Below are 20,525 nucleotides of genomic sequence, written 5' to 3' on the forward strand. Positions count from 1 at the left end.
TAAATCGATTTAAAAAAATCACTTGGATTGTTTTTATTCGGTTTTAATTAGTTTTGTTTATCCTAATTAAATTTGTTATTATTTTTCATTCTTATAATTTATTTATTAATATTTTATATACGAATTAATTTTTAAATATTTTATACTATCATCAATAATTCAATTTTAATAAAATTAATAAATGTTTAACATGATTAAAAATTTAATAATATAAATAATTCATATAAATTCGAAAACAAAAGTTTTGAAATTTAAAAGGAAATAAAAGTTTTAGAAAAATAAAAGTTAATAGCTGTTGATCAAATTAACCTTTTAAATTAATGTGTTATGTTATCATTTTAAGGGCAGATAACATATGAGTGGCTACAATATAATAATTAGATAATGTCAATAGTTATTGTCGAAACTATTTTCAAATTGAGCTTTGGAAAATGGGAATCGATTTTAAAAATGAAAACGGGAGTCGCCACCAATCTTTTTAGGTGTGATTGGATCACCTTTAAAACATTTTGTTTTAAAATCATTAGTTTTGGTCCTCGAAGTAAAAGAACGGGTTCGGGAGTGGGTTACGTACGAGGAAGGATTAGCACCCTCGTAACGCCCCAAAATTGGTACCTAATTGATTATCAAATGTCTTTAACATCGAAAGAAAAAAAATTTTAAGATGTAGTCCTCTTTAAAATTTTTAACTTTGAAAATTGGGATTCACTAGCGTCAAAGTATTAACATTAAGTTATCCCTTTTTTTGAAATTCCTATCTCGAAGCAGCAAAACGCTATATCCAATAAGTTAGGACATATTGCTTTGAAATTCTAAGATACTGACTTGCATTTATAAAACCTTAAAAAACTTAGAAGGGTGCTTAATTATTCGAATTCAACGAGAAAAGTGGCAACCCAATAAGTTAGGGCACTACTTTCTCGAAATTTCCAAACACCAAGCATCGCCTTATTTGCAAAAAAAAAAAAAATCTTATCTCGAGGTAATAAGATGTCATATCCAGTGAGTTAGGACACAACACCTCAAACATCAGAAAGTAAGTATTTTATTTAACACTCGTATTATGATTTAAAAGAATATGCCGTTATTTAGGTTAAACGTGAGAAAAAAAAATCGAAATCCAGTAAATTAGGGAACGATTGTCTCGGATTACCAAATACGAAATATTTACTTTAGTGAAAGAATCACTATCGGGTTGGATAAAACCTAAATTCGTAATGAAACGAGATAATAAAGAATGCATAACAAATAAAAATTGATAACCATAACAGGATAAACATAAACACAAATATGAATACTAGCGATAAATACGAAGGTAAGATAAATGAGTCGAATAAATAATAAGAAAGGAAATAATGAATAAGCTAAATGTTTGAAATTATTTAAAAAAACTATAAATAGAATAGATGATGAAATAATAATAAAAGTAATGATATGTAAATAAAATAAATATGCTAAAAAATATACAATTATCAAATTAGTTAATATAAAATAATAATATATAAGTAAATACAAAATAAAGGAAAATATAATAACAATAATAGAAAAATACAACAATAATAATAGTAAAAGATATAATAACATAATAATATAATAGTAATAGTAACAATATGACGATAATAGTAAAAATAATATATTAAATAATAGTAATAAAAGTAGTGCTAATAATAATAATAATAATAATAATAATAATAATAATAATAATAATCTATTAAGTTATAATGAAAATAATGGTAATGATGATATATTAGATAATAATAGTAAAGCAATAAGTAACAATAATAAATTATAATAATAGTGATGAGAATAACAAGTGATGATAATAATAAAGAATAATAGTAGTAATAATATATTAGTAATACATAATAGAGGTAGTAAAAAAATATAGTAGTTATAGTAATAATAATATAAACAATAGCATATATATTATGAAAAATAATGATAGTAAAATATAATAATAGTAATAATAATAATGGAATGAAGGTAATAATAATATTAAAATAAAGTAAACAAAAATAATACTATATATCAATATATATATACATATAATGCAGATACACACTACCATATTATAATAATAATAATAATAATAATATAGAAATACAAAGAGCAAATAAAAATATTAAATTTAAAAACAATACTATATATAAAAGTATATACATACATATATGTACATAAAATATACACTAATATATAATAATAATAATAATAATAATAATAATAATAATATAGAAATACAAAGAGCAAATAAAAATATTAAATTTAAAAACAATACTATATATAAAAGTATATACATACATATATGTACATAAAATATACACTAATATATAATAATAATAATAATAATAATAATAATAATAATAATAATAATAATAATAATAATAATAATAATGCAGAAAGTAAATATGATATAATAGTAATATTAAAATGACGTAATAAAAATAATACTTATATATAGAAATGTACATACGTACATGTATAATAAACATACATTAATTAATAGTAAAAACAATAGAAGTGCTAATAATACTAGTATTAGAATGAAATAAGAGATAAATGCAAACATAATAATATAAATAAGGTAAACAGAAACAATAAAAATAATAGGAAGGACATAATCGAATCTGAGAGCAATATTTTGGGGCAAACTCGTAATAAATAAAAGAAGAGGGGATTAATTCGCACACGCAAATAACCGGGAAGGACTAAAACGGACAATAGCCCTTTGACCCAAAACGCGCAGCTTTGATTCTATCCCTTATTTCTTACTACGATTGGAGTGAATATAATGAAACCCTTTGAACCTTTTTGATTGCTATTGATATACTGATTTTTTGTTATTGAATCTAGAAAAAAGAAAAATCCCCTCTTTAATCTCAAAAATCTCTTCTTGAATCTCAAAAAAATCTCTTCTCTCCAAAAATACCATAGATTCCTCAACAATCCCCCTCTTACATTGAGATTGTGGCTTTTTATAAGCTTTTACAACTTGTTCTTCTTTTTTTTTTTAATTTATTTGCCTTTTCCATTGTAGGCAAGTGGAGCAAAATGGGGGTGGGTGGCTAATTATGGTGGTGGAGTAGGTGGGATTAGGTTTTTTTTTTTTTGGTTGGGTTAGTGTTTTGGGCTAAGTTTTGGGTTTGTATTGGGTTTTAATTGGGTAGTTGAGTTATGTTTATTTGGGTTTGGTTTTATTGGGCCCCGGGCAAAATTTGGGCCATACAGTTATTACGTAAGTTTTAAAAGTTGGGCGTCCAAAACATAATTTTAAATAAAGTTCAAGGACAATTAGTGTAGTTTACTCCAAAAAATTAAAATCTAATTTTAACCCCAAATATCAAGGTTAGTCCTTCCTATCTAGAGGTGTTCATGAGTTAAATTAATTCAAGTATAAGCCAAATTTAGTAAATAGTTAGTCCAAGTTTATTTTAAGTCCGCTCATGTTATTTAAATAAAATAAAAACATTTATATTATTTTTAATCTAATATTTAATAATTTTAAATATTTTATTTATTAAATTGTTTTTGAAGATTATTTATTGAAATTTTACATATAGTCATCTTTCCATTTTAATCTTTACACCAAAATATTTGATTATTATGTGTTATAAATTACATAGTATAAAAGTAACATAATATAAACATTACAAAATTTATAAATGGGCCAAACTAGATTGGGATCAACTATGAATATTTAATCTCGAATTCGATCCATATTTTAAATGGGTCTAATTTGTTTACCAAACCCATTTTTCAAGTATAATTTCTTTGCCCAAATTTTCTTAAATTTTAAATTAATTTTTGAGTTTAAACGAATAACCCAACCTATAAATAGATCCATCACTAACAATAAAACTCGCACACTAATACTTGAAGTAATCCTCTTAATCTAAAATTTTAACATATGAACTTTTTATAGAAAAAGAAGTTAAAATATTTATTCTTTATATATTTAAAATTTTTAATTTTATTTTAAGAAATTTAATATCTTTACTTTTAGTTTTTAAAAAATCCATTTTCGTTTGGTTTAAGAAAATCGATGTCCTTTTATTTATATTTTCTTGAAAAATAGAAAACATTGAAGAAAATATGATTAATTAAAATTTTAAAAATAATTTTAGAAAATAAAAATAAAATGTAAATATTTAAAATTAAAAAACAATAAAAGTTTTTTAAGTGTTTTTACTAAAAATACTTTATAAAAGTAAAAACGATATAAATACAAAAATATTCTTTTTATCAATTTTAAATATTAAATTTGATACCTTACTCCAAATCCATATAAATGTAAAAACATTTATCTTATTTCTATTAGAGAAAACAATTTCTAAAGATGTTTTCATTATTGAAAACAAATTTTTCTTTTATTTACCAAATATGCTTTTCAATTTCTAAAAATATAAAATAAAAATTATTTTCTAAAAATGAAAATGAAAAATAGTAAAAAATAATTTCAAAACCCAAAGGTAACATAAATTTTAACAACACTAAGATTATTAATTAAATTTAAGTTAATTATAATGTTACTTTTGTTGTTATATAATTATTAAAATGAATTTTACTGCCTTTCAAAATATCACATCAACATATTTAAAAATAATAATTTTAACAGAATTAATGATTTTAAATTTATAAATCTCAAAAGTAGCACTATTCAAAAAAAAAAATAGCAAGACTATATTCTTAGAATCTGGAAGATTAAATTCTAAACATGTGAAAATTACATTAATTTAAATACATTTTAACCAATAAGAAATATATTACGAGAATAAAAATGTATTTTTAAGAAAATAAAAAAAAATATATATATATATATATATATATATTATGAAGGGCGGCATTAGAGACGGTAAATTCAGTAAAGTTTTAATTCAACCCTTATATTAAAATTAATTTTTTAGAAAATTAAAAGTAAATATTTAAGCTTACAATTTTTAATGAAATATTAGTGTAGAAGATGAGATTACACAATTTAAACCCTTATCAAAAAACTTTATAATAAAAATTTTAACCACCGCTCCATTAAATTCAAGATTAAACATATATTTTCAATTGATTAAAATATGTGTTTACATTAATTATTGCGTTAATATTTTTTTTAAGGAAAATAGATTTCATTAACGAAAACAACCAACTAAAAGAGCTAGGAACCGAATTAACCAATTGAATCAAATTATTTTGGTTAATTAGTCGATCACCGACTCTAATTCAATCGAAGATGATTTTTTAAAATTTTGGTTAACAATTATTTCAATTTGAAACTGAGTAATTAACTGAGTTAATTAATTAACTAAAATTATAGATAATTAAATATTATAAGCCTAATGTATTAGATAGGTCCAAAATATATTATGTAAGCCAAAATTAAAGAACGAAGTTAAAATTAATTAAGTTTATATAAATTATTATAATGCACTTAAAATCATAATAGATTTATATATTTTAAACTAAAAATAAATAAAAAGAAATAAGCCCTACATTTTATTCTTTCCATGTTTAAACTCAAAACAAATTTTAAGTTGGCACTGCTTGACACGTACATCTTCCATTTTCTAGACTTTTTCATTTTTTCTTTTCATTTCATCACACAAGTCTCAAAAAAAATGTAAATTTTTTTATTAATTTGGTTAACATGAATCAACCGAAATTATTTCTGTCAGTTAAAAGATTCCGTTTAAAACTTTTGTGGTTTTGATTAATATGATTAATGGTTTAGGATTAACAGTTAACCATAAAAGATTGCAGCATCAAATTAATGGTTAATTTTATAAATCAGTATGATAAGTCACAAGCTATACATCTTTGTGCATTTCTATGGCTCGATCGGATGAATTAAAGGAGATGAGTAGGTACTACAAATTTCTGGCTTTCCATGGTTTTAAACCTCAATACATGACTCCTCATTGGTTTCATTGATGTCACGAGCTGAAGTAGATGAAGACTCGAACAGAGATCCTGCAGGTGTTGATGTGTGCCCCTGACTACGGATATAGCTACGATGATCTCTTATAGCTTTAAACCTCAAATCTTCATTATAACTACAAGCATTAGGGATGACATCGGGAATCGTAATTGTTCCTTCCAGCATTCCCACCACATCGGACATTGTCGGCCTCAGGGAGGGCGAAGCATTGGTGCATAAGAGAGCTACTTTAATCATCCTTTCTGCTTCCGACTTGTTATAGTTGGATCCCAGCTTATCATCGACCAACTCCAAAAGCTTTCCACTTTGTTGTAAATGACAGGCCTGCAGAAGACATAAAAACACATTCATGAAATTCTCGCCGACGTGGAGCTTGCTTAACGTGCCATTAAGCACAAAGCATACAACCAGAAGAAGAAAAAAAGGCGGTTACAAAAAGGGTATATAACCAGAAGGGGTTGAAAAGTAGAACATAGGAAGTATTAATAAAGACCTAAGGAAATGGAAATGCATGTATAAATAAGGTATATATTTATGATTACCCAATCTAGAAGGCAAGTGTATTCGTCCACTGGTCCATAATTCATATTATGCTTGCCACTAACAAGCTCCAATGCCACAATTCCGAAGCTATAAACATCTGCCTTGTAGGTCAAGTAACCCCACAGTGCATACTCTGGTGCAATATATCCTCTGCATTTTTAACTTTTGCAATGTAAATTTACATTTAAAGGTCAAAGGAGGTTTTTTCAGCTAAGACAACATTGCAAGATGCGAGTTGGCTTACATTGTCCCGGCAATTCGTGTGCTGATGTGAGTTTTATCCTCGTCGCTAAGCTTGGCCAACCCAAAGTCAGATATTTTAGGATTAAGGTCTCTATCAAGCAGAACGTTGGTACCTTTGATGTCTCTGTGGACAATTTTGAGTCTAGACTCTTCATGGAGAAAAGCTATGCCTTTAGCTATTCCGACACAAATCTTCTGCCTGGTAGGCCAATCTAGATTTATTCGAGAGTATTCCGGTCCTTAAGAGGATCATCCATGAAATGTTGCATGAGTTAAAATCTCTGTTGCATGTTTCCACACATTGAAACAAGTTAGGGAAAATTGTTCATTAAACTTACCAAACAAAGCCCGAGAAAGGCTATTATTTTCCAAGTACTCATACACTAGCAACAGTTGATTCCCTTCGATACAGCATCCATAAAGCTTCACAAGATTGGGGTGCTGCAAACATGAAATCATCCCCATCTCGTTCAAGAATTCACGATTTCCCTGACTCGACTTTGAAGAAAGCTGCTTGACAGCGATTATAGTTCCATCAGCTAGCTGACCCTGTCATCCAATCATGAAATTCAGCAAACCTTTAAAAGTAAAATTTAATCGGAAAATGAAGTTCATCTGGCATGTATTTCGCTTGTATACCTTGTAAACAGGTCCAAATCCACCTTCACCAATCTTGTTTCCAGAATCAAAATTGTTAGTAGCCGCCTTTATCTGCTTTAAGGTAAAAGAAACTGTTTGCAAATCTAGTCCCCTGAGATCTGTAAAAGTAGGACATAAAAATGGGTTAAACGAGTAGGAATGGTTTGCGTATCTGAGATAGTATAAAAGAAAAGATTTTGGCATCGTTTTTTCTAAACCATTGACTTCTAAAACAGAAACAACCCAAACCTTGTTCTCTATGGCTCTTGGCTTTAAAACAGTATATCCAGATAAGAATACCAGATGCCAAGAACACGAGAAAGGATCCCACTACACCAATGATGATTGGCACAGTCTTTGTTTTGTTCTCCTTATGCTGGGGTTTGAAATCTGCAAAAATATTTCGACTAAGAAATCCATTGTGCTATTCAAAGTTAAGGTTGAAATATGTAAAAGCAAAACTAGTTGTCGATTGTGCAACACAAAGGATGGTGCAGATAAGGATGAGAAACAAGGTGAAGAAGGCTACATACTGGGATCGACTGAGATGGCTGATATGAGGGGGCCATGGACTCCTCGACTAGGAATTGCTTGAGTACCTTTTCCGGCCCAGTAGAAGCGGATCTCTAGTTCACCATTTGTTACATTGGCATTATAGTGTTTCGTTAGTGGAGTAAGAACCCCACCAGCTTCAGCTTCTATATTGAAGTTTTCTTCCACCAGCTGGTCCTGGAACATGATAATTCAGTGACATTTATTTAGCAACCAATGTAGACCGAATGGTGTATCACCATTCTTCTGATGACCATGTACAATAGTCAGAATTCTTTCTGAAGGAGCTAGTGTCTCAAAGATGATAAATTACCTGGATATAAATGTTGAAAATGCGCCTGCCAAGTCTTCCATATCTTGTGCTATTAATGATTTCGATCTCGGCAAAGTGTAGTCTCACTGAATAGCTCCCATTCTCTAAACAATATCGGAAATAAGTAATTGAAAGTGGAGATAGACGCGCAGTAGCATACAACTGGTTAGACATGCTTGTAGACTGTGCCAGATAACGCGATGCAGCATTCAGTTCATCATTGTCATCCCTAAAGTCTCCAGTGCTACTAAAACCCCAGTTATCGTTGTTCCCATATAATGTCGCAGCACCACCTAAACCAGATGTTGCATCTCCCACATACATAGTCCCATTCATTTTCACATCATTAGTTCCACCACAATTGATATACATAGAATGCCAATCTGCCAGAGACAAGACAACCATTTAACTTCAAAGAAAGAAGCCAAAAAGTTAACCGCTAAATTACCATTTTTGTGTAAACAGCTTGCTGATTATATATATATATATATATATATATATGAACTTTTATATCAGCTCGAGAGAACATTGTCAAAACAAGTTAGCGAATTGGAAGGCTTGGATTTCAAGGTAAGTATTAAAATTAGATTTCAAAGCAATTGTTACACTGAACTTACATTTCTGACATTTGAAATCGCTCCTGCATGGAATAACTCCCCTTTTACTGTCAGGTCATGAAAAAGAAAAACACCAAATTAAAGGATAGATTAGCAATCAAATGAACGTTATGTAGGATCATTATTCTATAAATACTCGTATTAGTTTCATACAGAAAACATGGAAATCAAAATTTAAAGTTCACATCCATCTATTTCAACCTAATCAGTGCCCAAGAAACAGATGGAGATTTGCATTGACAGTCAATTATCAAGAACTCAAGAATTGAATCTTACACGTATTCTGTCGAAGAACTGCGGAACAAATTTATGTTGTCCCTATTTGAAAAGCATAATGCAGTACAAGTCAGTAATCCTACATATCAGGAAAGCATACAGGAAGAAAGTGCTTTTACTCGGCTCGAAGAAAAAGAAAAAAGAACCAACAATTTTCGTAAACAAACAGGCTGATCGGGGCCTGGCCATGTGAAGTTATTGTAGGAAAGGTCCCTGAATGCAAGAAGGAAATAGAACTGTTTACTCAGAAATCTCTGCATGTTAAGAATTCACATGTACATTCCTAAATCAAATATACGAATCAGACAATCCAAACAGAAAGTACATACACTGGAAGTCCTGTCGACAAGATTGATGCAGGTATATTTCCACTGAGATTATTGCCTGTAAGATAGCTGATATCAAGCATATCAGCCAGTTTTTTGCAAGCATTGCAGTTAGATATCGAATGTCACTACATTACTTAAATGATTTCTGTCTAGAACGGAAAAAAAGAAATACTTACAGGAATTTTAAATCTTTAGGGAGAGTGACTTTGACAAGTTGCCCACTCAACAGGTTAAAACTGACGTCCCTGTCCAAATTTACAAGTAAATATGTGTTATTTAAGCTTAAACTTAAAACATAAATGAGAATATGGCAACTTTGGGCAAAGAACATATGTGTAATAGCAACATAGAGATCGGCACGCTATAGTCTTCTAACTTTCTCCTTCATTAAAATTCATAATGCTACTAAAAATCAAAATGTTTGGGAGGAAAAAAGAAGAAGCAAATTCACTGTTCTTTTGGACTGAAGAATCATGTTGTACACTTACAAAACACGTAATTTACTCATTTGCCAGATCTCTTGTGGGATTTGCCCAACAATGTTGCATTTCTTCAATATTCTACAATGTCCAGGGGCAGCCATATTAGATACAACGATCAAAGAACTTTATATCATATGCCTGCATAAAGATAAGATTAGCAGCGAACGTACATCCGATTGATTGCTGTCATGTTCCAAAGATAAGGAAAAGGCTGAGTCGCTCCGTTTATATCACTGATTATCCTGTAAGTACACCATAAAGAACAAAAATGTATGGCAACAATTAAAGTAGTCCATGATATTCTGCATAGAAGCTTTCAGTACTTACAAAGTTACTAAGTTTTCCAAAGCGGAGATGGATGAAGGAATTGGACCTTCAAGTCCACTAGCCTGCATTTCTCTGGTTCATTTAATTGAAGTAAAAAACAATCAGTTCAAGAGAATTACAAGTTTTTGACTTTAAAGACATTAGCCGTTCCCAAGGTTTAGGATCTTACAATCTTTCGAGTTTCTTCCAGTTCCAAATGAAAGCCGGTATGCTCCCATTAAAGTAGTTGTCATTTATCCTACTGCAATTCATGAAAAACTTTTACAACCCAAATTTCAACCAAGCTTTTTGAGACATTCTACTAGTATAAGTTTAACGAAAAGCCTTACAAGTCTGTTAAGTTTTTCAGTGCTTCAAGTTGAACCGGCAAATTTCCGGTTAGTCCATTGGAAGACAATCTCCTGCAATGATAATTATAAACTTTTATCCATCAAAAACATGTTACTTGTTTCCGTTTTCAAATGTATAGCTCAGGAAAATTAGAAAATTATATAAGTCATGAAAATTCCTTACAGAGTTCTCAAGTTAACTAACTTTCCAATTTCTGGAGGGACTTGTCCTGAAAATTGATTTGCTTCAAGGTCTCTGTAAAGTACATACATTGAAATTACTTAAAATAAGTGCAACATCTCTCACCAATTTAAACATTTGCATTCTTCATTGTCCAGGAAACATCTATTTACAATAAATTGAAGTGCTTTAATACTCACAAGTATGTAAGACTGGTAATGTTACCCAAATAAGTTGGAATGTTCCCCGATAGTCGATTTCCGAAGACAGAGCTGGACAAAGATATTGCTTGGTTAGCTCCAAATGAGCATTACCCAGTTTTTCTCTTCAGTTAAAGATCTGATCATACACCAAGGAGACGATAACTTACATGAATTCAAGTTGCATTGAAGCCCATTCCGGTGGGATTGTCCCATTGAGATAGTTGTATGCAAAATCACTGCATATGCCGAATAGAGACTTAAGCGTAAAACACATTGAATAAACAAAATTGAAGAGAGCATTGAGAAAGAGAGTCAGAGATATGCTTACATCTCTTTGAGGTAAGGAAGGTTTACAAGTTCAGATGGAAGTACTCCTGGAAGACTCTGAAGTTTGAATATTCTAAAACAACACAAAAACAAACCCCATATGTCAGCCGTTTGAGACTTTTAAAAAGAAAAAAAACTTTGTTTACAACGTAGCTTTGTCCTCTGCACTTTTCTGTTGGTTCTTTCTAGTTTTATTTTCCGGGAAACTTACATATGTGTAACGTGGCAGGTGTCGTTTTGGCAAGTGCAGGTAATGTTTTTCTCCGCACCCGTGTCCGTGTTCACTTTCTCCGAGACACAACTGCCGGCATCGAAATTCCAGTCGTTACCTCCCATCGTTTTAGCAATTTGATTCAGAACATTCACTAATAAAACAAGAAAGAACATTCACTAATAATAATAATAAAGGCATAAGTCGCCATCTCTAGTATTTTAAAAAATAAATAAATAACATAAAGATACCCTCATCTTGAGGCAGCGTAGCGGCATCAAGCTTGTTTGTGTTTGACAAAATGAAAGAAAGAAGAGCTGACAACAGAAAGGTGATGGGTTTAGAGAAGAACATGTTTGAAGCAAAGGAAAACCGTTCAGTATGCTTAGCAATCAATCTGGCTGATCTTTATCTCTTTCCCTTTGGTTATTTCCAGTTTTCAGACAAAAAGACAAACAGAACAAGGAACTTACTTTAGGTTTAATTATTTAATTAATTAAGTTGGATTTGGAGTACAAAAGTAGTCAAATACTTTGAACGTAAACCCCAAAGCCACCAATGCAATTAAAGGTTTGACCTTTCTTTCAGAAAAAAGCATATGAAAAAGATTACCACGTTTCGGTGTTAGTTCTATTATGGGTAATATTATGAGGAGGTGGTGCAATTGGATTGGGTGCTTTTGCCATTATTTACAGATTCGTTATTTTCCCTTCGCATTTTCAAGCCACAAGCAAGGTGGTTGTGTTATGGATCTATCCGGAAGTACCTCATATTTGTACAAAATCAAAGCAATGTTTAATTTTCAACGCTTTCATTATACATGTTTCTATGTACGGGTATCTATATTTTTTATATTGATATTAAATAAAAGAGATTATTATGTAATAAATTAGCGTCGAAATTGAGATTTTAAAAATCTTTAGTATGTTTCAAAAAGAAAATATTTATTGTCTTATGGTTTAATTCTATCCATGTTTCTCTTGGGTCAACTATTTATTTATTAACTAAATTATAGTATAAAATTTAAAATTCATTCTTTTTATACATTTTAAATTTAATATTCGTACTTTTATTTTAACTATACTCGGTCAAATCATGTATCTAAACTATAGTTTTATAACCATTATAATCCCTACCGTTATCTAAACTTTTTAACTAATTAAAATTGGCACTTGACATTTTGAATAATAATAAATATAAATTAAATATTAATATTAAAATATATCCTTTTCTCTCTTCCCTTTTCTCCATCTTCCCCATGCTTCATTTCTCATCAAAGAAACAGTGTGCTGAAATTGAATGCTATGAAGCCCCTTTGACACACACTAGACTACGAAAACTCAAGAAGCTGTAATCATTTTATTCCAAGAAAAAACATTCCATTTTTGCATATCATCGAAAACCTTGATTACACCATTTAAATCACCTAAAGCAATATACGTATCCATGAGCTTTTCAGATAAAAAATGTTCACTTCTGAAACTCATCTTCAAAATATTTCCATGAAGTTTCTTTCCTTCCTCTGTAAACCCAGAACTCAAACACCCTTCCAAAAGCCAAAGAAAAGTTTGATGGTTGGCTTATGGCTTTAATCCCTCAATTTTTCATCCAATGCAAGAAAGCAACTTCCTTTGAATTCTCTTCATTTTCTTTAATAGAAAGCTCATCAAATGAATGAAAAATTGTATTTAGTATTAAAACAATTTGTTGATACAGTGCTCAACAAGGAAGGACCGAGGAGTACAAAAGAGAGAAAATTTGTTGAGAAAGTCGATTCATTCGATCGGAACGTAGTTGGAAGTTATAATTAATGGAGATAAAGATAGTTCGAAGGGTAAGTAATGTAGGCTAAGTATCCTTCTAAGATTCTTCCAGTTCTGAAAGAAAGTTGGTATACTCCCATTAAAGTTGTTGTCATCTATCCTACTGCATTTTATGAATAAGAATTTTACAACTTAAATTTCTACCAAGCATTTCGTGCATCCTACCAGACGAAAAGCCGAAAACCTTACAAGTCCGTCAAGTTTTTCAGTTCAGCAAGTTGCACCGGCAAATCTCCGGTCAGTCTGTTGTAAGATAATCTTCTGAAAAGATAGTCATAAAATTTCATCTATCAAAAGTTGCTACTTATTACAGGAAATTAAAAAATTTATACAAGACATGAAATGCCTTACAAAGTTCTGAAGTTAACTAACTTTCCAATCTCTAGAGGGACTTGTCCTGAAAATTGATTTGCTTCAAGGTCTCTGTAAAGTTCATACAATGAAATTTGCAACATCTTTCTTACCAGTTTAAAACATGTATGTTATTCACTGTCCAGGAAACCTAAATAATTCGAGTACCGGGGGATCGAAAAGCATATAACTTCACAAGCTTAGCAGAAAACTATAAAAGATGGACTAAAAGGAAATCAATCTTGGAACATCAACATACAGTAAAATTAAAAGTACTTCAAAACTTACAGGTATGCAAGGCTGGTAATGTTCCCCAAATAAGTTGGAATTCTCCCGGATAGTCGATTAACAAAGACAAAGCTGGAGAAAGATGGCTTGGTTAGCTCCAAAAGAGAATAATAACTCAGTTTTCTGTTCAGTCAAAGATTGATCATACACCAAAAAAAAAAAAAAACTTACATGTAGTCAAGTTGCATTGAAGCCCATTCAAGTGGAATTGACCCATTTAGATAGTTATATGCAAAATCACTGCATATGCCGCTTAAACACACTTAATAAGCAAAAATTAAGAGAGAATTGAGAAAGAGAGAACAGAGATGCCTACATCACTTTGAGAGATGGAAGATTTACAAGTTCAGGTGGAAGTACTCCTGGAAGATTCTGATGCTTGAATATTCTAAAAACTCCAAAACAAACCCAAATATCAGTTATTCTTTTCACCCATTTATAAATTGTTTTGTCCTCCGGGAAACTTACATATGCGTAACGTGGCAGGTGTCGTTCTGGCAAGTGCAGGTAATGTTTTTCTCGGCACCCAAGTCCACTTTATCCCAGACATTGCAACTGCCGGCTTCTATAATTCCAGTCGTTACTTCCCATCGTTTTGGCAATTCGGTTGAGAACATCCACTAATAAAACCACAAGTCATACAACAAGAACATTACTATTACTGCATAAAATCCAAGAATAAAGCAATCCAAAAAAAGAAAAGGCACAAGCCCTGATTCATCATATGAAGTCTTGGGAGGTGACATCTTACATAAGGTTCAAATCCCCCATCTGCAACCGTTCTCTTATCATAAAAAGGAAAATATAAAATATGCCTTCATTTTGAGGCAGCGTAGGGGCATCAAGCTTGTTTGTTCTTAACCAAATGAAAGAAAGAAGAACCGATAGCAGAAAGGCGATGGGTTCAGGGAAGAACATGGTTGAAGCAAAAGGAAAACCATTCGGTCTTCTTCTCAGCAACTAATATGGCTCTTGTACTGTTGTTTTCTCTTTCTTATCTCTTTCCCTTACTGTTTCAGAACAAGGAACAGAGTTTAGGATTAAATTAATGAAGTGGGATTTGGAGTACGAAAGTAGTCAAATACTTTGAACGCTAAGCCAATCCAATGCAATGCAATATTTTTCTTAAAGTTGACCTTTCAATTTTTGGTTGCATCACGGAAGAGCTCCAGGTTAAACTTACCACCTTTCTTTGATTTAAGATATGAAAATGACCACGTTTTATGAATTGGGTGCTTTTGCATTAAAATAAAATAAACCGTTATTTTCCCTTCCCAGTTTCAAACCACGCGCTTGTTATGGATGAATCCGGAAACACCACTCATTTGTACAATATCAATATACATAATTTTCAACGCTTTCATTATACTTATTTCGTTACGGTCGTGTATATCTTGATTAATTTACTTACCGTTTTCTAAAGTTCGTAGAATTTAAATAATTCATAAAAAAAGCAACAATTTGGTTGAAATAAATGGGGAAGCCGAAACAAATTGTAAAGTTAAAAGGGAAATTATAATTAACCAATTTATAAGGGACGTCAGGCACATTGCTTTTGACATTTTACAAGTTTACGGGGCAATAGTGACATCCCCTTTCCTTTGTTTTCATTTCGCATATTTACTTATTTCAGCCTCCAAATTTACAAAAAAAAATTCTCATTTAATTTTTCTTCTCTTTTAAATCTAACTTATATTTTTTTGTCAAATTATCTCAAAGGGAATGGAAAATTTTTAAACTTTATTGACGTGACATACACAAAGATTGCAATAAGGATGATACGTCAGTATTTAATTAAATTTTAAAATTTTAAAATATATAGTTTTTAAAAACTATAAAAAATTAATTAAATGATAACATGCCATCTACGTAACAAATCACATATATGTCACATCATCAAAATTAACAAACTTTATTTTTTCATCTATTTCAAATGATTTGACAAAAGATTATAAATTTAAGAACTAATAGATATAAAAATTAAATGAATAGCTAAAATATCTTTTTAATAAAATTCAGAAAAATTATTATTCTTTAATTTATTGTACGAAATTTCTCGTATCGAAAGCCATTTGAGCTGTATATACTTATTTATGCAACCATAGAAGGAAATATAGGGGCTGGTTGCTAGTATTAATCAAAGAAAATTAGAGTAGGTTTAAGGTTCATAACACATGCTTTCATCGAACCTTAGTACCATTGTTCAACCAGATATGTCAATAAATTACCATTCTTTGTTCAACCAAATATGTCAATAAATTACCATTCTTTCGATCTCCGTCAACATATCTATAACTATTAAGGCAAACACTGAATTATGACTATAGTGAAAATTTATGTAAAATGTATGTTAATTAAAAATTATGTAAAAATTAAATAAATTGTTAGTTTAAATAATAAAATTAATTATTTAAATTATGTACTCATAATTCCAGCTGTATCTAGATTTAAATTGCACTAATTATATTGCTGTTAAAACTTTACCTTCTTACAATTCACCAAAAAACACCATCAAAATAATATAACTTACTTTTTAATTAAAATAATATATTTTTAATCATTTATTAATGAGTTGATTTTTAACTGACTCGATATATGAATCTAGTCAATGATTTAAACGATAATATAAAAATATTCTAAATTGATATTCAATTGACTCAATCCGATTTAAATAAATATTCTTTAGTTATCTAAAATAAACATTTGAATCATATAACATAAATCTTCCTTAAATTCCAATGGGCATTCAATAGTTTCCCATTTGAAGCAGCAAAACTTTTGCTGACAAAGAAGTATAACCTACACTAATGGGGGGATCTCAACTGGGAAAAACTATCCTAGAGACTAAAGATTATGAGTTTGATTTACATGTTTTATATTCTAAATGAATCATTGTATTCTTCTGTCTCTGTCATCAGTTATCTTTAATCAAATTAATCGGCTCACTCAACACATACTTGGGAAGTTCATACTTGGCACCTGCAATTGTAAATTCACGAGAAAAGATAAATTACGAGGAACGAAGTTTTTGCATGAAAAAGAGTAGAGAAAACTAGACTATGAATTGCCACCTCTCTCGTCATAGCAAATGGTTAAATCATCATTCTGAACAATCACCCCGGCACTATCGATGATTGCTTGCGCAAGGATTAATTCAGCTTCAGCTGCAGCTCGAAGTGCATCCCATATCTCTGCTAACAACACAATTCATTCTTCAGATATACTTTTGCTTCCTCTTACAATAAAATTGTAATAGCATGGCACCAATTGTAACAAGATGTTTGGCTCTTTAAAGTTTTAACATGCTAAACAGATTCATTCAGTGCATTGCATTTAAAAGTTCACTTCCAAAAATAAATCACTGTGGATGTTTGAATGGTAAATATTACCTTTCCGGCCACCATTGTACGGAGCTGTATCCCAAAATTCATCACGAATCTTCGCAAGTTGTGCTCTCGTAATCGGCTCACAATGCTTCCAAGGTTTTGGCTTTCTGATTTTCTTCACATTTTCTACAACGTATTGGAAAATCACCATAAGCTCCATAATTAATCAACGGCTTTTTAGCTTCCAATCTTACTAAATAAATACAGATATAAGCCATTTTTCAAGTCAATAATCAAATATCAAATACATCATCTTTTTCAGGAAAAAAAAAAAGACGATTAGGTTTAAAACAAGATTCTCAAACCATATTCAAAATTAATCAAATTCCAGAATCCAATGTAATTTAATCAATAAAGAACAATCATAAGAGTGAGAGCGAGAGACAATAAATTATAATTAAAGAACAGAAAAGAGCGGTTAGTTTATTATACTACCGTCATCCTTGGTTGGTTTGGATTCATTAGAACCCATCACTGAAATTCTTCTTCTTAGGAATCGGAGTGATGTAAGCAATTCCAAACAGCAGCAAGTGGCGTCGTCGCTGCGGCTGTTGTTTAATCTATTATATATTGCTAACAGCAACGGCCAATCAATGGGTTTGGAGTTGGACTCCCTCTCTTCTTCTTCTTCTTTTTGGCTGTTGTTTATTTAAGAAACTTCTTTTTCAATGGTGAGAGTACACTTTACCTGCGTCTCTATCCTTTCTTTTCAATAAATATATTTATTTAAATAATTTTTTATTATTAAAAATTTTTTCACGCATAAGAGAAATTTAAAATTTCCAATTTTATAAGAAAAGACGAGAGAATTGAAATCGACTTTTTGAAAATCAAATAAAATTCTACCCATAAAATCCGTTTTATTGAAGTATAATATTCTCGATAAGAGATCTCATCATTATTGCTAAATTTTCTGAATAAAAGTTCTCATCATTAATGGTAAGTAATAAATTTAACTAAATGATGATTTAAATTCTAACTAAATGAATGTATGATAAGAATTATAACTACCATTTCATATAAATATAGTTTTAAATTAATTAGATAACATTCATATATAAAATAAATAAAAGTACTGTAAATATTAATAAGATTAGAGTAATTTAGGTTAGACCTGTTCATGGATCGGGTCATTCAGCCCTACTCGAAGATTCGTCTAAAATGTGACAAGATTTGGGTAAAAATATAGGCCAGAAAATGAGCTTGGACAAAAAAATAAGGTCCGCTTAAAAAAAGAGTTGAGCCTCGGGTAAGGCATTTTTTGCCCAGGCCCGGCCCGAATTCACTAAAGGGCAAAAAAAAATTGCTTTTTTTTTAATGTTATTTTCTTGTTGTTTTCTCCCTATTTTACTAAAATTTTACTATTATGTTGGTACTATTTTGTTATTGTTATTTGGATATTGTATAAATCTTATTTTATTGTTAATTTTTTTATTATTTTAAAGTCATTTGTTAATTTTGTTATTATTTTAGAGATATTTGCTTGTTAAGTTACATCTATCTTAGTGTTATTTAAGTATACATGTTTTTAAAATTTATTTTCAATATGTTGGGAAATATTTATTTTGATGTTTTTAGTATTTTTGATGTATTATATATATTTAAAGATAACATAAAAAATTAATACGGACGGGCTGGGTTTTAACATTTTTATCCGGGTTAGGCCTGGGTAAAATTTTAGGCCTATTTTTCGGGAGCCTAGCAAATGAGCCTTTTTTTTAATTGAGTCTGACCCGAACCCGGCCCGACTTATGAACACCTCTAATTTAGGTGCATAGATAATAAATAACTTTTTTCAATTTATAATAGTATTTCTGTGTTAATTTTTTAAGGGGTATTTCAATGTTAATTAATTAACTTTAAAAAGTAAAAAAATTTATATTAAGAGAGATGTTTATGTTTATTTATCCCAAAAAAACTTAGTAAATGTATATACTTTTATTGTTATTAAATGTGTATCTTTTAAGTAATTGAACAGATTATATATTAATTTAAATTTGCCAGTATTTGGAAAACGTGTCATTATAGTTTATTGTAACACTCTTAACTCGTATCTATCATCGGAATAAGGTTACGAGGTATTACCGGATTTATACACTAGCATTTATACAAAACCGAGTCATAAATTTGCTTTCCATATCAAAACTTTTGAAATTTCACCATAAAGTCCCTAATATGGGCCTACGAGGTCCATTACATGCTTTAGAAATGATTTGGAACTAAACCGGTAATTTTTGAAAACTTTGAAAACATTTTCTTGAAGTTAAGGGCACATGCCCGTGTGGCCAGCCCGTGGGCAATTCTGACTTGCAATTTCTTAAGCATCAAAGGGGCACACGGTCTGGGCACACGCCCATGTGGCTAGGCCGTGTGGTAAACTGATTTTTTACCATTTTTAAGCCATTTTCATACGATTTCAACACACGACCATGCATGAAACTCGTGTCTTTCACACGACCAAGACATACGACCATGTCTTTTTCCTTTAAGGATGCAGGGGACACACGGTCTATCAACATACCCATGTGCAAGCCGTGTGTCTCGCACGGTCTGATCACACGCCCGGGTGTCTCACATGATCATGCCATGTGGACTCAAAATGAACCTTATAGTTCAAATTTACCAACCTTGCACACCTTAAATAGCAAGCAATTTAAAATACAATCTTTCAACCAGTCCAAAACATGATTAAACATATCTAATACACACTAAAACCACCAGTATAACGATTTAACTCACGTATTTTCGATAACTATTTAACATAGAATTTCCAAACATTATACTTAAATACCATCCAAATCAATTCAAAATAAACTATATAAGTGACTATTTTATAAACATAAATTTTGCTTATATAGATTAACCTTTATCATCCTTACACTAGTAATATTCATACTCAAAATAACATTAAGATAACCTAGGTACATGCCATTCCTCGAGATAAGATACATCACCAAGTATTTGAGTTCGGAAGTTGGCTTGGATACTAAGACTCTATTTACTTTGTACCTAACTCACAGACGGAAACAAATCATGCACGAGTATACACTCAGTGGTATTTCTATAAACCAATACTTAATTTATGCATTTATACTTAAATCATAAAATCCAATAAATAAACACATCATGAACATTCAATTAATTGTCTTCATTTCATAATAACATTTATCATTAGAATCGAA

The 20,525-nt window shown here is 30.3% G+C and overlaps 2 protein-coding genes across 5 annotated transcripts; both read right to left on the reverse strand.

The window, feature by feature from the left end:
- Positions 1 to 5,725: 5,725 nt before the first annotated feature.
- Positions 5,726 to 12,026, reverse strand: LOC128293320 (probable LRR receptor-like serine/threonine-protein kinase RFK1). Of its 3 annotated transcripts, none has more exons than XM_053029138.1 (24): positions 11,747 to 12,026; positions 11,496 to 11,585; positions 11,286 to 11,357; positions 11,125 to 11,193; positions 10,955 to 11,026; positions 10,758 to 10,829; positions 10,574 to 10,645; positions 10,414 to 10,485; positions 10,245 to 10,316; positions 10,088 to 10,159; positions 9,924 to 9,995; positions 9,612 to 9,680; positions 9,436 to 9,501; positions 9,257 to 9,319; positions 9,107 to 9,148; positions 8,831 to 8,877; positions 8,214 to 8,596; positions 7,882 to 8,077; positions 7,598 to 7,738; positions 7,349 to 7,467; positions 7,048 to 7,258; positions 6,711 to 6,948; positions 6,466 to 6,616; positions 5,726 to 6,247 (listed from the first exon to the last, which is right to left on the reverse strand). In XM_053029138.1, exons 4-24 carry the CDS (start codon positions 11,139 to 11,141, stop codon positions 5,879 to 5,881), a joined length of 2,616 nt encoding a protein of 871 aa, XP_052885098.1. In that variant the 5' UTR covers positions 11,142 to 11,193; positions 11,286 to 11,357; positions 11,496 to 11,585; positions 11,747 to 12,026; the 3' UTR covers positions 5,726 to 5,878. The 3 variants fall into 3 exon arrangements, with proteins under 3 accessions (XP_052885098.1, XP_052885097.1, XP_052885096.1); XM_053029137.1 differs by having other exon boundaries at positions 11,496 to 11,674; XM_053029136.1 differs by having other exon boundaries at positions 11,496 to 11,649; positions 11,747 to 12,024.
- A 4,572-nt stretch (positions 12,027 to 16,598) lies between these two features.
- LOC108451783 (uncharacterized) lies at positions 16,599 to 18,165 on the reverse strand. Of its 2 annotated transcripts, none has more exons than XM_053028878.1 (4): positions 17,779 to 18,165; positions 17,347 to 17,469; positions 17,029 to 17,151; positions 16,599 to 16,936 (listed from the first exon to the last, which is right to left on the reverse strand). In XM_053028878.1, the coding sequence occupies exons 1-4, from the start codon at positions 17,813 to 17,815 to the stop codon at positions 16,872 to 16,874; spliced, it is 348 nt and encodes a 115-aa protein (XP_052884838.1). In that variant the 5' UTR covers positions 17,816 to 18,165; the 3' UTR covers positions 16,599 to 16,871. The 2 variants fall into 2 exon arrangements, with proteins under 2 accessions (XP_052884838.1, XP_017604950.1); XM_017749461.2 differs by having other exon boundaries at positions 17,029 to 17,148; positions 17,779 to 18,158.
- Positions 18,166 to 20,525: the final 2,360 nt, after the last annotated feature.

This window comes from Gossypium arboreum, chromosome 5 (genome assembly GCF_025698485.1).
Source record: "Gossypium arboreum isolate Shixiya-1 chromosome 5, ASM2569848v2, whole genome shotgun sequence".
Classification (NCBI taxonomy): Eukaryota; Viridiplantae; Streptophyta; class Magnoliopsida; order Malvales; family Malvaceae; genus Gossypium; species Gossypium arboreum.